The sequence below is a fragment of the Diabrotica virgifera genome, chromosome 1 (assembly GCF_917563875.1).
Source record: "Diabrotica virgifera virgifera chromosome 1, PGI_DIABVI_V3a".
In the NCBI taxonomy this organism is placed as follows: Eukaryota; Metazoa; Arthropoda; class Insecta; order Coleoptera; family Chrysomelidae; genus Diabrotica; species Diabrotica virgifera.
In genome coordinates this window covers 5,341,049-5,357,385 of record NC_065443.1, presented here as the reverse complement: position 1 = coordinate 5,357,385, position 16,337 = coordinate 5,341,049, and the positions used below count along the sequence as shown (strand labels likewise).

The following is a 16,337-nucleotide window of genomic DNA, read 5'->3' as shown; positions in this document are numbered from 1 at the left end:
GCGTACGTAACTACTGGTCTGATTGCAACTCTGTGTATTTTCAGTTTTGTATTTCTGGATAAGTTCTTGTCCTCCATAAGCTTATGATATCTCCAGTATGTTTTGTTGCCTGCTAGTATTCGTTCCGTTACTTCTTCACTTCTCTTGTTTTGGCCATTCACTATTACTCCCAAATATTTAAATTGTTTGACTCTTTCAAAAGTGTAGTTTTCTATTTTGATTCCTCTCGTCCTGTTATCTTCTCTTCCAGAGCAGAGTAGATATTTTGTTTTTCCTTCGTTAATTTCTAGACCCCTTTTCGTGCTTCTTTTGCCAGGATTGTTACTGCTTCTTTTAATCTTTCGTTGTCTCTTCCCATAAGAACTAAATCATCTGCATATGCAACTATTTGTGTTGAGGAGTGGGCTATAGTTCCTTTAATTTTGTTGGCCTTGACTGTTCCTTCTACTGCTATGTTGAATAATGTGGTTGACAGGGAATCGCCTTGTCGCACTCCTGTTTCTATTGCAATTGATTTTGTGCTATCTTCTTCTGTTGTTACTTTAGCTCGAGATCCATCCATGGTCATTTTTGTTAATCTGATTAATTTTGCTGGTATATCTTGATTTTTCATTTCAATAAATAATTTATTTCTTCCAATACAGTCAAAGGCTTGTCTGAAGTCTACGAAGAGGATGTGGAGTTCTATGTTGTGTTCGTGGCATTTTTTCATTGTTTGTGTAACTATGTGGATTGCATCTGTAGTGGATCTGCCTTCTCTGAATCCTTGCTGGTAGTCCCCAATTTTTTTCTCTGTGAATTGAGTGAGTTTTTGTTTGATGAGGGCTGTTAGAATTTTATATGTTGTACTCAGTTTTTAAAAATACTCTCCTTTAAAATCAACATAAATCCCATGAATATTTTAATATGGTATGTGGCTGTAGTAAAGTGAAGTTGTTTATGAGATTTAAGAGATAGGTACTCTATACCAAGGTTTATCTTATTAGTTGCAAAAGAAAATTCTATAAAAATGAGGCTCTAGTATTCACAAAAGGGGAAAAGTTTGGTAAAACCTTACTTCTTCTCTTTTTAGTGCCGACTTCATTAATGAAGGTTGGCTATACCTATTGCAAATTCGTCTCTAACTTCTGCTTTTCTGAAAAGCGTTTGTGTGTTTAACACGGTCCAGTCGCGAATGTTTTTCGGTCAGGATATTTGTCGTCTACCAGGATCCCTTTTTCCTTCGATTTTACCCTTCATATCATAATCAGCTGTAATAACTCATGCTTGTCATTTATAGGTATGTGCCCCGAATATGTAGTTTTTCTCCTTTTAATGGTGGTCAAAATTTCTGTCTCTCCTCATTCTGTGCAACACCATTTCGTTCATAATATGTTCGGTCTACAGTATTTTCAAAATTCTCCTGAAAATCCACATCTCAAAAACTTCTAGCTTTCTCATTAAGTAAACATTAACAATCCAAACTTTGACACAAAAAAATCTTACAAATTAATTAAATATTAGTATTAGGAATCACTTTAACATGGGCCACATATGAAGCTCTATTTACGTTTGCAAGCAAGAAATGTTTAGTTATGGAACTATGTCTAAAGAAACGAATGACTCTTTGTAGATGGTAAATTTAATTCTGCTATACATCTGTGGCAGTCGCCCTTCTTTAGTACCAAATTCGTATAATTCATTTTAAACACTCATAAAAAATCCAAACATTTTTGATGTTTTAAGCTTTTTCTTCGCTTGCTTTTTAAGACCTTCCTTTGCACGTGTCTGCTTAATTGCAACAGAATCTCGCCTGTCTGAAATTTGATTAGAAAATAGTTCTTCTAGAATCGCATTAGATTCATTCACTAATGGTTGCTCAGGTTTTTCTGATTCTTGTTCTATTAGAAGCTCATTTGGTTCATCCACTTCTGCTTCTTCTAGTTCTTCAGAATCAGGACTGAATTTCTTCTCTTCTATTTTCAAATATTCTTCCGTCGAAATATTTTCTAAAGATCTTCTGGCAGTGATGAAGTTTTGAAACCAATTTTGGCAGGACTGTGTCTTGATTTACCGTGCACTATCTTTAAATTTCTCCACATGGAGCACAGTTCTTCTATAAATATGTTGGAGAATTCTCGTCCATTCGTCCATTGTGATTTAAAGAATACTAGGAGCTCCAAAGGCAATATGTCAATAAGAACTATTGCTACTTCTTCTGCACGTTTAGCTTTCAACGGGCGTAATTGTACAAATTTTGTTAAGTGATCGTGGTAGACAAAAATGAATTTGAATTCACGATCTTCTTGGGCTTTCATATCTATCAAATCTAATTAACATCTACTATTCATTTCTTTTTGACGGTATAGGTTTCACTACTAAACCTTTTCTGGGAACTTTACATTTTTTTCTGGCAAGTTTCACACAGATCCAAATAGATCGCTATGATTTCTACAGCCATGTACTGTGGCATTCCGGTTGCGTGTCGATCGTTATAAGTATGTAATTTGAGTTTGTTACTTTTATAGTTGGTTCGCTAAACTCGGATACAACTGGCTAGTGATTTTAGTAAATAATTTGGCCAATTTGTTAAAAATGGCAAAAAAATAATTACTTAATAGTTAATAATTACTAAATAGTTAGTAATTTTGCCGATTTTGGCAAAATTTGCCAAAAACAAAAAATTACCTACTAAAATCACTAGCCAGTTGTGTCTGAGTTTAGCGAACCGACTATACCAAGATCCTCTAAGAAATGTATACAATTATCAGTAAAAGTAGGAAATAAAGGGTTTTTAAAAAATATTTCCTATATTTACCGTCGACTCTGGTAATTGTATACAATTGCCGGTAATTGTGTAGAATTACCAGATTATCTACTTTTACCGTAACATATATACTAAATGGGCGATAATATTAAAAAAGAAAGTATCAGTTAAAAAAGTAAAACAAAAGGATGAATAATATCTAATTGTTGTCGGACTTGAGCCTACAAATAAAAATAACCAGACGAGTGCTCTGTCCCTGGCTTTTCCTTTAACAACCATTACCAAAAGTTTGTATATGAATTGTGCAAACATAAACATTAATTACCAGCTCCTCTATCGACCGTTGTACAAACCGTGTTTATTTACGTTCCAACACTGCCAGAATCAAGGCCTACTTTTTTGTTGAAGTGCGCTAAGAATCGACCAAATAACGCAATAGACATAAAAAGAGATGAAACTAGTCGAAATGGGAAATTATCGATAGACATCTATAAAACATTACATACCGAAAACCAATATCGATAGTTACCTTTAGGTAGTCGTATCGGAGGAGTATGGCAACAAGGGCAACTAACAGTGTGCATTTTATAAAATTCTCTTGTCGCAGTGTGAGTTGCCATAGATGCCTCCTCCGATACGTCTAAAGATGAGAAAAGTGATGATTGTATATTGTCCATTCTCGAAAAAATGAATTTATTCCATAATTTTCCTCTCACTATACTATTATAGGTAGTTGAACGATATTTTAACGTTGCTATGATTTATGTGTTTCGAACTTTTATATTGGTCGACTAGTACAAATGTACAGTGATGTTGAAAAAGTAACTATTCGTTACAAAGTACTCGTTACTTACGAATACCGGAAGTAACGATTACTATTCAGAGAGGCAAATCGTTACTTTGATTACTCTGATTACTTCGTTACTTCCTAATAATCGTATCAGAGCGAGTAACGACTATTGTATCTACTTTGATTACTCTGATTACTTCGTTACTTCGTACCAATTGTATCAGAGCGAGTACCTATTTTGATTTTGAGTATTGTATCTACTCGGTTGATATCGGAGTCGGACCGGTATTCCACGAGTGTTCGGTATCAGTTGATTATTATTACGGTTGAAAATTTAGTAGTAACGTTTGTTGAGTTTTGGTTGTTTATAACCGATTATTTTGTCCTTGTAGGATGTATAATTTGTATGTTTGGATGTATATGCTTTTTGTGTGAGTCAGTGAGAGAAGATTTTTGTTGTAGAGTTTTTTGTTTTGAACGCCTTGTTAGAAAATCAACAACGTTCATTCTTTTCAATAAACATTTTTGAGAAAGCACTTGAAGCCTGGTCGGCGATTTGGATTCCCAGTTTTTTTAATTGAAATGGTACTTTTTCAATCCTTTGGTGGGATGTACTGGGAATTCTCTTATTGAGGTATCCGTTGGTGTGCTGGAAATTTGGGGCACGTAAAGATTTGTCTTGGAAAATCCTCTAGAGATTAATTCGATGTTTATTAATGGCCAGGCTGAGAGTCGTGTAATAGACCCTTTTGTATGTTAAAGGTAAGCTGAAGTCATTTTTGTTCAGTTTATTGGTTCTCAGTTTTAAGAAGTTAGTTCAGTTATTTTTATTTTCTTTTTCTTTTGCTAAGGTGTTCCGGTATTCAGTAATTGTATGTATTTATCGATCCTGAGGCTTTAAAGAAGTAATAGAAGTACATTTATTTACCAGATTTACATTTATTCAGTATATTGGAAATAATACATTTGGCAGATTTATTTAGAAGTTCGATATTTGACGTTTAACCTTTTGACATTTTGACAAAATTTAAGGAAGATTGCAGTGTGTTTATCCAGGCAAATGATTTTTTTTATTGAAGAAAATAAGGACGGTAATAGATTTTATTTTATTTTATGGGAGAAAACAAGAAAGAACAAGGTACAATTTAGATTGGGTTAAGGGGTCTAAAAAGGGGACTAAAATACAATGATTTTTATATTTATGTGAAGGAAACAGCTGGTTCTGGTTTATTTTTTTTTAATTAATTACTTACTTTTGTTCTTGTAAACTATTGAAATCAAAATTAATATTTGTATGTAAAAAGAGACTTAAAATTTTGTTGACATTATATTCTCTATAGTTATCTAGTGTTTTATTTGAACTGTCATGTCTCATGCTCATCTAAATCAAACCAACTAATAATATAAAAATAATTCCGACTGAGAAATAGCTGTGGTATACAGTTAACCAAAATTTTATCTATGAAGGGCGAAGGCTAGGAAGAGTTTTACAGGATTACAGGGCGCTGAGAAGTAGCTGAAACAGAGGGAGGTATATCCCAGAAACAGATATCTATACGATTTGTCGAGGTAGATAATTCACAGAATTTCACAGATGTTAGTTCCTTTGAAAATAAAAATGCAACACATTAGAGTTTAATAATAAATACACACTATTCTTATTAGGCCTAGATAAATTGATCATCAACTTTAATTTTACATGTAGGTATGGCATTGTTTTTATTAGACCAGTGCATTTAACACTAAAAACACAGGAATTAATCTATTTTTAAATATAGTAGGTACATAGAGACTTTTTGCATTGTATTTAGGATTAGGATGACGTCTGGAAAAAGTCTTCTCCTTCTTTTATATAGGCAGTACTGCCTGTTTTTCTTCAACGATGCCTTTAATTCTGCCCCTAAGTTGTCATTACATCTTTTCTTTGGGCGTCCTATACTTCTCCTGCTTAACGGTGACGTCCCTGGATATTCTTATTATCCTTGATTCAGACATCCTGCTTATGTGCTCATTACACTCTTCTTTTCTGTTCTTTACAGAAGTACTTATATTGTCTACCCCACATATGCGTCTGATTTCCTCACTTCTTACCCTATCCTGTAGTCCTTTTCCAGCAATTTTTAAGATCTCTTTTTTGAAAAAAGTCTTCAATAGAAAAATAGGTGGAAATGAATTATGTATTACATTTTATAGAGTATAAAATGCATCAAAAATGCATAAACATGTTAAAATCAGTATATTAAGGGCCAGATTTTCTTATTTCGGGGTATTTGGGCTCACTGAACACGAATATGCAATCAGAACCGACCTCCGAAGCACCTGGGTGCCCAGGGTTACTGCTAAGGTACATCATCTAGAGTTTCGAGGGTTTGTTTTTGACACTTAATTGATGCAAACAGATTACTCGAGATTACTGATATTGTGGAGCAGCAATGACAGAACAATTACATATCATTTAATTTCTATCCAGTAAATAGATAAATAGATCGGCGAAGGTTGTTATATTGGATATTATACTTATACGAAATACTAAGAAATGCGATTTTCGATATGATTACCGGTACTCAGTACAAAAGTAATCAAAGTAACGAATACTTTAAATGATTTATACAAAAGTAACGATTTGTAACGAATACTCGAAAGTAACTATAATCAACATCACTAAAATGTAGTTCCGATTCCGATACACTGCATTAACTGCGTATGTCCCGTTTTGATTTGTCTTATATATATATATATATATATATATATATATATATATATATATATATATATATATATATATATATATATATATATATATATATATATATATATATATATTGTCAGCAAATACTTTTGGTTCATTATATATATGTTATTTTACTGAAACATAATACATTCTATATAATATCTCGTACATCAGAATTGTTAAAATGATTCAATTCGATGTGAATAGTCATTTTTAATAAAATTACCACGTCTTTCATGTCCCATCATGTCACAATCACTGTCACTTGCCACTTCGACGACTTAATTTGCATAACTCCATTTCCTCGAATCTTCTTAACATTCTCCACGATATCTTTCCGGTATCTCCCATGCGATCGCATCGTTCCTTCTCTATCAATGGAAATAGAAAGATGTCGAAGACGTAGACGTCGTCTCAAAGGGGTTATCTATTAGTGCACTATGGAAATATTCACTGGGAGGTTTATCTTTGGCTAGAGAATGGAGCGTCTAGGAAAGTTCTTTGTGCACTGGATATTTGTAGATATCTATTTTACTACACGTCGATTTCACAAAAATGTTTGTTTTATTTGTATATACGGGGTGTCTACAAAATTAAACTCATAACTAAGAGTTTCTATAAATTGAACAGTTTTTAAGATACTGTATCTGTATTAGGCGAAGCAATAAAGCACTAAAATCGGCGTTACCTCCGAAAAAAAAAGGACAAGACGGATCTTAATAATTTTTTTTGCATTCGATTCGTAAATGCGCCAGGGAACTTGGTTACCCAGAGCTATGATATAATATTGAAAAACTACATACAAAAAAAGAATGTGTGTGTACTTTGTACGCACGTAAGAAGATATTCTTCTATTATATAATATGTAATTTAAACGAAGTAAATATACTTAAAAGGTTATTTGTACTTATTTTATTTAAAAATCAAACTAACTTTCTTATCTACCACTTTCAAAAAAGAAGAATATCTTCAAAAATTATATAATAATATACTTACAATCATAAAATCTATAAAAAAAATAAAAAAATAATAACTTGCTTGGGGCTTGAACCCACTTCACGTCTACCGCGCCGTACGAAAGTTGACGCCATTTCAAACTGCACCAAACTCTCGTATACGTCATGTGGGAATATACACAAACTAAACGTTTACACCATAAATTTATATGAATTTAATAAAATTATTAGTTTGATTTTTGTCGAAATAAAATACAACAAAATATAGAGTAAGAAAACGACATATGAGATGAAGATTTGTAGAAAGTTTGTTCGTAATCAGATTATGTAAATTAAAGCATTGCCTACTAATAGGTAACTACATTATTTTGTTTACATTTTCCAAATAGATAGGTATTGAAACTATTAGGTATTTCCAACTGAAACATTTAGAATTACGTACCTGCGGCTTTTCAAAACTATTTAAAAAGTCACTATAATTATAAATTTGATTTTATTTCTGTCCTCACAACAATAAAAACTAATATTCTACAATATTTTTGTTTACCGATAACCTCCATATTGAACAATTATTGACAGATCATTTCAAAATTTCAACACCCAATCAGAGCCCGTATAACGACTAATACCTTACTGTCGGTGTGCGTATGCGCGCGGATCAATCAAATTTTACCCTCAATCGATTCGCCGCTAAAGAAGAATATCTTCAAAAATGCATTCTTAAAGTGCATCTCAAACAGACAATAAAAAACATTCAGAACTCGTCAATTATCGGCGGAAATGAGTTCAATTTTGTTACTCGGGAGTTTTTGGGGTCGCTGAAAACGAATATGACATCGGAAGTGATCTCCTGAGCACCTAGTGCCCAGGGTACCTACTGCTTACCTCGTCTTGTGGAGTTTTCAGAAAAAAATTTATTAAAACATTAGTCAAAAATTATAACTTGGGGGTTTTTGTGTCGCTGACGACGAATATGACATCGGCAGTGATCTACGGAGTACCTGGTACCCAGGGTACCCACCGTTTACCTTGTTTTATGGAGTTTTCGGCAAATTCATTAAAAAATTAGTCAAGATTCATTACTCGGGGGTTATTGGGGTCTCTGACGACGAATATGACATCGGAAATGATCTCCGGAGTACGTGGTGCCCAGGGTACCTACTGTTTACCTCGTATTCGGAGTTTAGTCAAAAATTATAACTTGGGGGTTTTTTGTGTCGCTGACGACGAATATGACATCGGCAGTGATCTACGGAGTACCTGGTACCCAGGGTACCCACCGTTTACCTTGTTTTATGGAGTTTTCGGCAAATTCATTAAAAAATTAGTCAAGATTCATTACTCGGGGGGTTATTGGGGTCTCTGACGACGAATATGACATCGGAAATGATCTCCGGAGTACCTGGTGCCCAGGGTACCTACTGTTTACCTCGTATTTGGAGTTTTCTGCAAATTCATTAAAAAAATAGTCAAAAATCATTAGTCACGAGATAAACAGTAGGTAGGTATCCTGGGCACCAGGTACTCCGGAGATCACTTTCGATGTCATATTCGTCGTCATAGACCCCAAAAACCACCGAGTAATGAATTTTGACTAATTTTTTAATCAATTTGCCAAAAACTCCAGAAAACGAGATAAACAGTAGGTGCCCTGGGTACCAGGTACTCCGTAGATCACTTCCGATGTCATATTCGTCATCAGCAACCCAAAAACCACCGAGTAACGATTTTTTTCTAATTTTTTAATGAATTTGCCGAAAACTCCAGAAGAAGTAGGTACCCTGGGCTCCAGTGATTCCGGAGATCACATCCGATGCCATATTCGTCGTTAGCGAACCCAAAAACCCTCCGAGTAATTATTTTTGACTAATTTTTTAATAAATTTTTTGCCGAAAACTCCACAAGACGAGGTAAACAGTAGGTATACTGGGCACCAGGTACTCTTGAAATCACTTTCGATGTCATATTCGTCGTTAGCAGCCCCGAGTAATGGTTTTTGACTAATTTTTTAATGAATTTGTCGAAAACTCCACAAGACGAGGTACACTGTAGGTACCCTGGGCACCAGGTACTCCGGAGATCACTTTCGATGTCATATTCGTTTTCATCGACCCCGAAAACCCCCGATTAATAAAATTGAACTTATTTCCGCCGATAATTATTGACGAGTCCTGAATTTTTTTTATTGTCTGTTTAAGATGAACTTTAAGAATGCATTTATTTTTTGTATGCAGTTTTTCAATATTACATCATGGCTCTGGGTCCCAAAGTTTCCTGGCGCATTCACGAATCGAATGCAAAAAGAATTATTAAGATCCGTCTTGTCGTATTTTCTTTTCGAAGGTTCAGTGCTTTATTGCTTCGACTATATTATACAGTTCTATTAACTGAACTAGTTTCGTTCCTCAGTCTAGCTAACTCTAATACTCTAATCTCTAATAACAGACATACATAATCTTCTTATTTTTAATCTTCTACCTTTAGGTTTCGTGGGAGGTGTTTCTAGCTTTTGATGAATTTTCTCTTATTTTGTAGTAACTCTCTTTTGCCGCTGTTCCACTCTTTTATTGGTCTGCCTCTTCGGTTTTCCCCTATTGGTTTAGCTTCCCACACTCATTTCACTTGCCTATTACTGTCCATTCGTGTTATATGACCGAACCATGCTAACTTTTTTCTCTTTACTGTTTCAAGAAATGGTTTAATTTTAAATCTGTATTTTATTTCTTCGTTTTTGAGTATGTCTGTCGTTCTTACCCCTATCGTTCTTCTGGGATATTTCATTTCTGCTGTTTATATTTGTAGGATTCGTTAAAGACAATCGTAATAAAAGTCCGTGTGATGTTTAACAGTTTTAATTAATAAAATAGATAACTAAATTATAGATACTATTAAATTGACGAAATGTAAAAGTGTTTGTGTAATTGCGACCAAAATTTACGTGTTCTTGTTCTTACAAAAAGAAATGTATTTAGAGATAATTGCGTCTAATCAATATTATAACCGGCTTGTTATATTTTTCTTAAAGCGTCTTTTTACGTCTTATCCCCAATAACACGTTGTGAAGTTGGGGGTTGCTGGACGAAGACACTACCCCGAACAAACGAACTTAAACTTTTTCAGAAACTTTATTCTTATATAATTAAATGTACAATTACATTACGCTGACCTTGAGATAGGTCGCGGATAACCCATTTCTCGGTAACTAGATCCCCTGACTAGCGCGACAGAGTGCAACGAACACAAAAGATGTCTCAGGCTCAGGTAATCGACCTTCCTATTTATATCTGTTATAGTTAAAAACAGTGCCAATATGTATGACCATATATGGTTATACTATACGTATTTCAATAATGACGTGTGCTTTCTTTGCAGTCTTTCAAATGAGTTCAATACTTTGAACTTTGCTACTATCGTAATAAATTATACAAATTGCAACTATAATATTATGACCTTATTTTTATAACAAATAAATTAGGAAAATTCCGTGAGGGTTGTCGTGTGCCATCACAACGTCTGTCTTGGTTCTGATTGAAAATAAACACAATGTTCTCACTAAACTACCCGCCGATTAGATACGCCCACACATCTGTCCCTAAGAGCGTCGACAGCCGCTCGTTTCGTCTTTGTACTAATAATTAAAGAAAAAAATATATACAGGAGTCTTCAAAATTAACATAAAATATTTACAATTCTACATATTCTACTCTGGTGTCTTCTGTTAAAGATCCAGTTTTCTGCTCCGTGTGTCAAAGTTGGCCTGTATATTGTTTTATATATTTCTCCTATCTTTTATATTGTTTTATATATTTCTTGATGCTTCCTCTGTTATCTATTACTGTTCCCAGGTATTCGTATGTTTGTTTTTTTATTTTTTGTTGATCTATCACCACTTCGATTAGGCCATTCGATTAGGTGTCTTTTTTCGTTGTTATTTCATTGTATATGTCTTCTATTTATTTGGATTTAGGTTGTATTTGTTTTGCTTCTGAGTTCCATTTTTCTAAATTGTGCTTCAGTTTTCCTGCCGTTTCTGTGAATAATACCATGTCATCTGCAAGTACGCATATCTCTGCATTTATTATTTGCATTCTATTCTATCCTATATAGTATCTTTAAAGGTTTTCGTACATTCTTTCACTATCTCATTTATTACATTTATAAAAAGTATCGGGTTTAAACTACCTCCTTGTCGAACTCCTTGCGTTGTTTAAAATTGTTTCGATTGCATATTTTGTGTTCTTATTTGTATTTTATATACTTTTAGTTGCTTCTATTCGGTATTGGCTTATTTGTTTCTTTTTTCAGGCTCTCCCATATAGTTTTTCATTCGGTGAAATCAAATGCTGTTCCCATGTCTATAAAACTTATGTATGTAGGATTGTAAATAGTTTACCTTATATTTTAAATTTCCCTGTATATCATTTTTCCTTGATTATTAGTAGAAATACGAAACAAACGGCCGTCCCTTAGGGCGTATCTAATCGTGTGTTTATTTTCGATCGTTAAAGATCAACAAGTGGCGAAGTAGCTAGCTTGACTAATTTTTGTAGATTTGGGTTATTGAAAGTTGTCGGTATATGCTTTGAACCAATTTTAATTGGGTTGTTTCACAGGAAAAAAGAGATTGGCCTAGGAGGGTTGGTTTTAGCGTAGGGAACTAGAACGAATACATTCAGTCGATATAACATCACAGCGACGAACAGACGCGTTCTTAGGAATAATACTTAGAAAAGACGAATTAAGACGGGTATTATATTGATTAGACGCAAATTATCTATAAATACATTTCCCTTTTGTAAGAATAAGAACACGTAAGATTTTTGGTCGCAATTAAACAAGTACTTTTACATTTCGTTAATTTAGTAGTAACAATAATTTAGTCATCTATTTTATTAATTAAAACTGTTAAACATCAAACGGACTTTTATTACGATCGTCTTTAAAAGAAAACCTACATGTATACTTCTTTATTTTTCTTTAAGGTTTTGTCTATTACCTGTTGCATAGTGAATATATTATGGTCTTGTGTGGTATGTCCTTTTCTGAATCCGCTTTGTAAGTCCTCTAGTTTATGTTCTATTTCTAACCTGATTTTTCTTTTTATTATTATTTCATATAGTTTTGCTGCTATAACACATAGTAGTGCTTGTACACTGGTACAATAATTGCATTTGACGATTTTCTAGACAATATTTTTTTCTTCCATATTAGATGTAGGATGTATAATTTAGGATGGATAATCGCTACCAGGAGCTCTCATATACTTTATCTTTCCTATTCCTTCCTCTACTTCTTCTTCGTGTATAGTTTCTGTTTCCTCCATGTTTTCCTCTGATCTGCCAATTACGTTGTTTTCATTTTCTTTTGTTTTCCGTTCAACATTAGTTGTAAATATTCTCTCCATTTTTTCATTATATCCTTGTCCTCGGTTAATATTGTTGCATTTTTGGTCACTATTTATATTAAACACTATTATCTCTCTTAACCTATTTTTAAAACCACAAAATACAGACTTTTCTCTATCCTATAATATACTGATTATGCAGCTTCTGTAACAATATTATATGTATATATCTTTTTCAGCTTCTTCCTGGCGATCAAATCCTCTCAGTAAATGGCGAAGATGTGGAGAATGCTCCAAGGGAACATGTTATTTCTTTAGTTCGCGCCTGCAGCAAGACAGTGAACCTGGTAGTTTGCCAACCGGCTGAACAACAGGGGGCAAGGAAATCAACCCTTCTGTCGGCAAGCAAGAGAGCAAGGCTGAGGAATAAACCTTCCAGGGTGAGATTCGCAGAAAGCGTGTGTGTCAATGGAGCGCCATTGTTCCCGGTAAGTTTTTTTTGCTTGAATAATTAACACACTTACAACTAATGTTGTTGAGTTCTTCCAAATGGTATTCCTTAATTAAAAAAAATATAGTATTACTGTTGAACGTACAAACTAGAAGGCAATAATAAAGTCCGTTAAAAAGACTTTACTACAATTCCCTATAAATTGCGGGTTCTGAGCGGTAACGAGACATTCGCTAGTCTTAAGTTGGGACGACCATATCACGCGTTCTATACGTATAACTCTCACTTCCTTATCATGCGCTAATATTCTTCAGTCAAAGTGTGACATACTTAAACTCACGGTCTACTATTACTTTAATATCGAATTGCATCTTGCTTGGACGAAGATTTATTAATCAGTCTTTATAATCAACCACTTAAAATTTTGGTTCTCGTCTTATGTTGAATACAAGAGACATCCACAACACACACATACACACAACTGATTTATATAATATTAGTAAATTCATCATCTTCTTCTAGTGCCGACTCTACTAATATAGTTGGTTGGCTATGACCATTGTAAACTCGTCTCTACGGCACTACAGCCCAAATTGAGCCTTGGCCTCCTTTATTTTTTGCCTCCACCCTTGCCTGTCTGTGGCTGCTCTTCTCCATACACGGACTCCTAAAAGGGCTTGTGCGTCGCTGTTTACTGTGTCTTCCCACCGCTTTCGTGGCTTCCCAACCGGTCTCTTTCCTTGCATTATAGCATTCAGTGCTCGTTTTGGTAGCCTATCCTCTCCCATTCTTATCACATGTCCGGCCCATTGCAATCTTTGTAATCTAATGAAGTCTGACAGGGGCGTTTCCTTATAAAGTTGATAAAGCTCGTTGTTGTATCGACTTCTGAAGATTCCGTTTTCCCTCACAGGTCCTAGTATTCTCCTAAGTACTTTCCTTTCGAATGTGTCGAGTTTGTTTTTGGATGTTTCTTTCAGCACCCAGACTTCACTGCCATAGCATGTTATTGGTCGAATTAAGGTTTTATAGATTCTCATCTTTGTATTTCGGTGGACACTTTTTGACCGAAATATATGGGAGAGGGCAAAATAAGCTCTGTTTGCCTGCGTTATTCTCTTCCTTATTTCTCCATCTTCTGATCCGTCGGCATATATTTCTACTCCCAGGTATGTAAACTTTTCAACCGTTTCAATGTCATCTTCATGTATAATGTTTTCTGGGACTATATTTCTTCTCGTCTGAGTCATTATTTTTGTTTTTTCTGTGTTAATTTCCAGACCTAGCATTTTTGTTTGTGTTTTTAACTCTGCATATGTTTCCTGTGCTCCTGTTGATGTTCTACTCATAATATTAATATCATCAGCATAAGCGGCCAGTTGAACCGTTCGGTTGGTCAGTAGATTTCCTCGTCCAGTTTGCATTTGCCTAACCGCATACTCCAGTGCCAGGTTAAACAATGTTGGGGCCAGCCCATCTCCCTGTTTTAGTCCCTGCGAAATGTTAAAAAAGTCTGTCCGGTGGTTTTGTATTCGTACACATGCCTGAGTTTCATCCATTGTGGCTTTAATGAGTCTTATTAACTTGTGTGGTATTGCCAATTCAGCCAATATATAGTATAATTTGTTCCTTTTGACTGAGTCGTATGCCTGTTTGAAGTCTACAAACACGTTGTGAACATCAATATCGTGTTCCCATGCTTTGCTCAAGATCTGTTTTACTGTGAATATTTGATCCAGTGTCGATCTTCCCCGTCGGAAGCCCGTCTGATACTCTCCAATAATATTGTCTGCTAGTGGTTGGAGCCGCTGGTTTATAATATACGTGAGGACTTTATATGCTGTACATAGTAGAGAGATTCCACGGTAGTTTTTGCACTGGAGTTTGTCTCCTTTTTTATAGATCGGGCATACTATACTTTTCTTCCAGTCGTCGGGTATTTTCTCTTCTTGCCATACGTCTCTGATGAGCGCGTGGATGTGACTTGCTAGGTGGTCGCCACCTACCTTATATAGTTCTGCTGGTATTTCATCAACTCCCGAAGCTTTATTGTTTTTCTGGGCCTTAATGGCTTCGAAAACTTCCTCTATGGTTGGAGCTTCTACTCCATTCTCTTCTACGTAGATCATGTCCATTTCATCTTCCATGTCTACTTGAGTTCCAAGTAGTGTCTGAAAATAATGCTTCCAGGTTTCTGTGACTTTCTGTTGGTCACTGATTATTTGCCCACTTTCATCTTTACATAGACTTGTTTGAGGTTTATACCCACTTTTTATCTTTTTTAGGTATTCGTAAGCCCCTCTAATTTCGTTGTTTTTGAAATGTTCTTCCATTTTTTCTATTTGTCCATTTTCATGGGCTCTCTTTTTATTTCTACATGTCTTGTCTGCTTTCCGTCTTGCGACTTCAAATAATGTTCGTCTTTCCCGTGTTCTTCTTGTTATGTACATTTTGTGTGCTGCATTTCTTTCCTCGATTGCTTGTCTGCACTCGTCATCAAACCATGCTGCTCTTCTCTCCTTTTTCTTGTTTCCCAGGGTGGACGCTGCTGCTGTCAGTACTGCTGTTTTGATATTAGTCCATTTGCCCTCTATGGAGTGCAGTTCTAGCGTCCTTAACTCATTTGCGACTTCTTGTTCGAACTTCTCTTTACATTCCTGAATCTTCAGAGTTAAAAACTCGTCTCTACCTTCTGCTATTCTTAAAAGCGTCAGGTATTTCAGTCGGTCCAGTTGCGAATGTTTTTCCCACCCCTTTTTCCAGGGCCCCTTTTTCCTTCGATTTTACACTTCATAATCAGCTGCAACAACTCATACTGATCATTTTAATGGTGGTCAAAAGTTCTCTGTCTCTTTTGATTCTGTGCAATACCGTGTCGTTCGTAACATGACCGGTCAATGGTATTTTCAAAATTCTCCCAATAAGCCACATCTCAAGAACTTCCAGCTTTCTCATTAAGCCAACATTAACAAACCAAGCTTCGGCACCATAAAGAATAATAGAGTGGATATAACATTTTACTATCCGATATCAGATTTGCAGATTGAGTTTTTGGTTACTCAGAAATTTCCTCATCTTCGAAAGGGCTGCTCTTGATTTCTATATTTTTAATCGAATTTCTGATTTGGGATTTAAATCTTCAGTAATCCAGACTAAGTATTCCATTTTGTCCACAACTATCTAGTTGACTCTCACCGTTCTCAATGTGAAGACACATAATTTTTACTTACAACCCCCGTGCTTCGTGGAAGTAATAAAATACCTTAGATCCTTAGGAATTTTATCCATTCTTTAGATTTCATATTTAATATTCCAATTT

The 16,337-nt window shown here is 34.9% G+C and overlaps 1 protein-coding gene across 2 annotated transcripts in view; it reads left to right on the top strand.

The window, feature by feature from the left end:
* LOC114335192 (FERM and PDZ domain-containing protein 4) overlaps window positions 1-16,337 on the top strand; it is a 570,092-nt gene that overhangs the window by 405,138 nt on the left and 148,617 nt on the right. For both annotated transcript variants that reach the window (XM_028285388.2, XM_050654244.1), the window contains exon 5: window positions 12,807-13,055. In XM_028285388.2, the coding sequence (XP_028141189.2) occupies window positions 12,807-13,055 (249 nt within the window). The remainder of the gene's footprint in view (window positions 1-12,806; window positions 13,056-16,337) is intronic.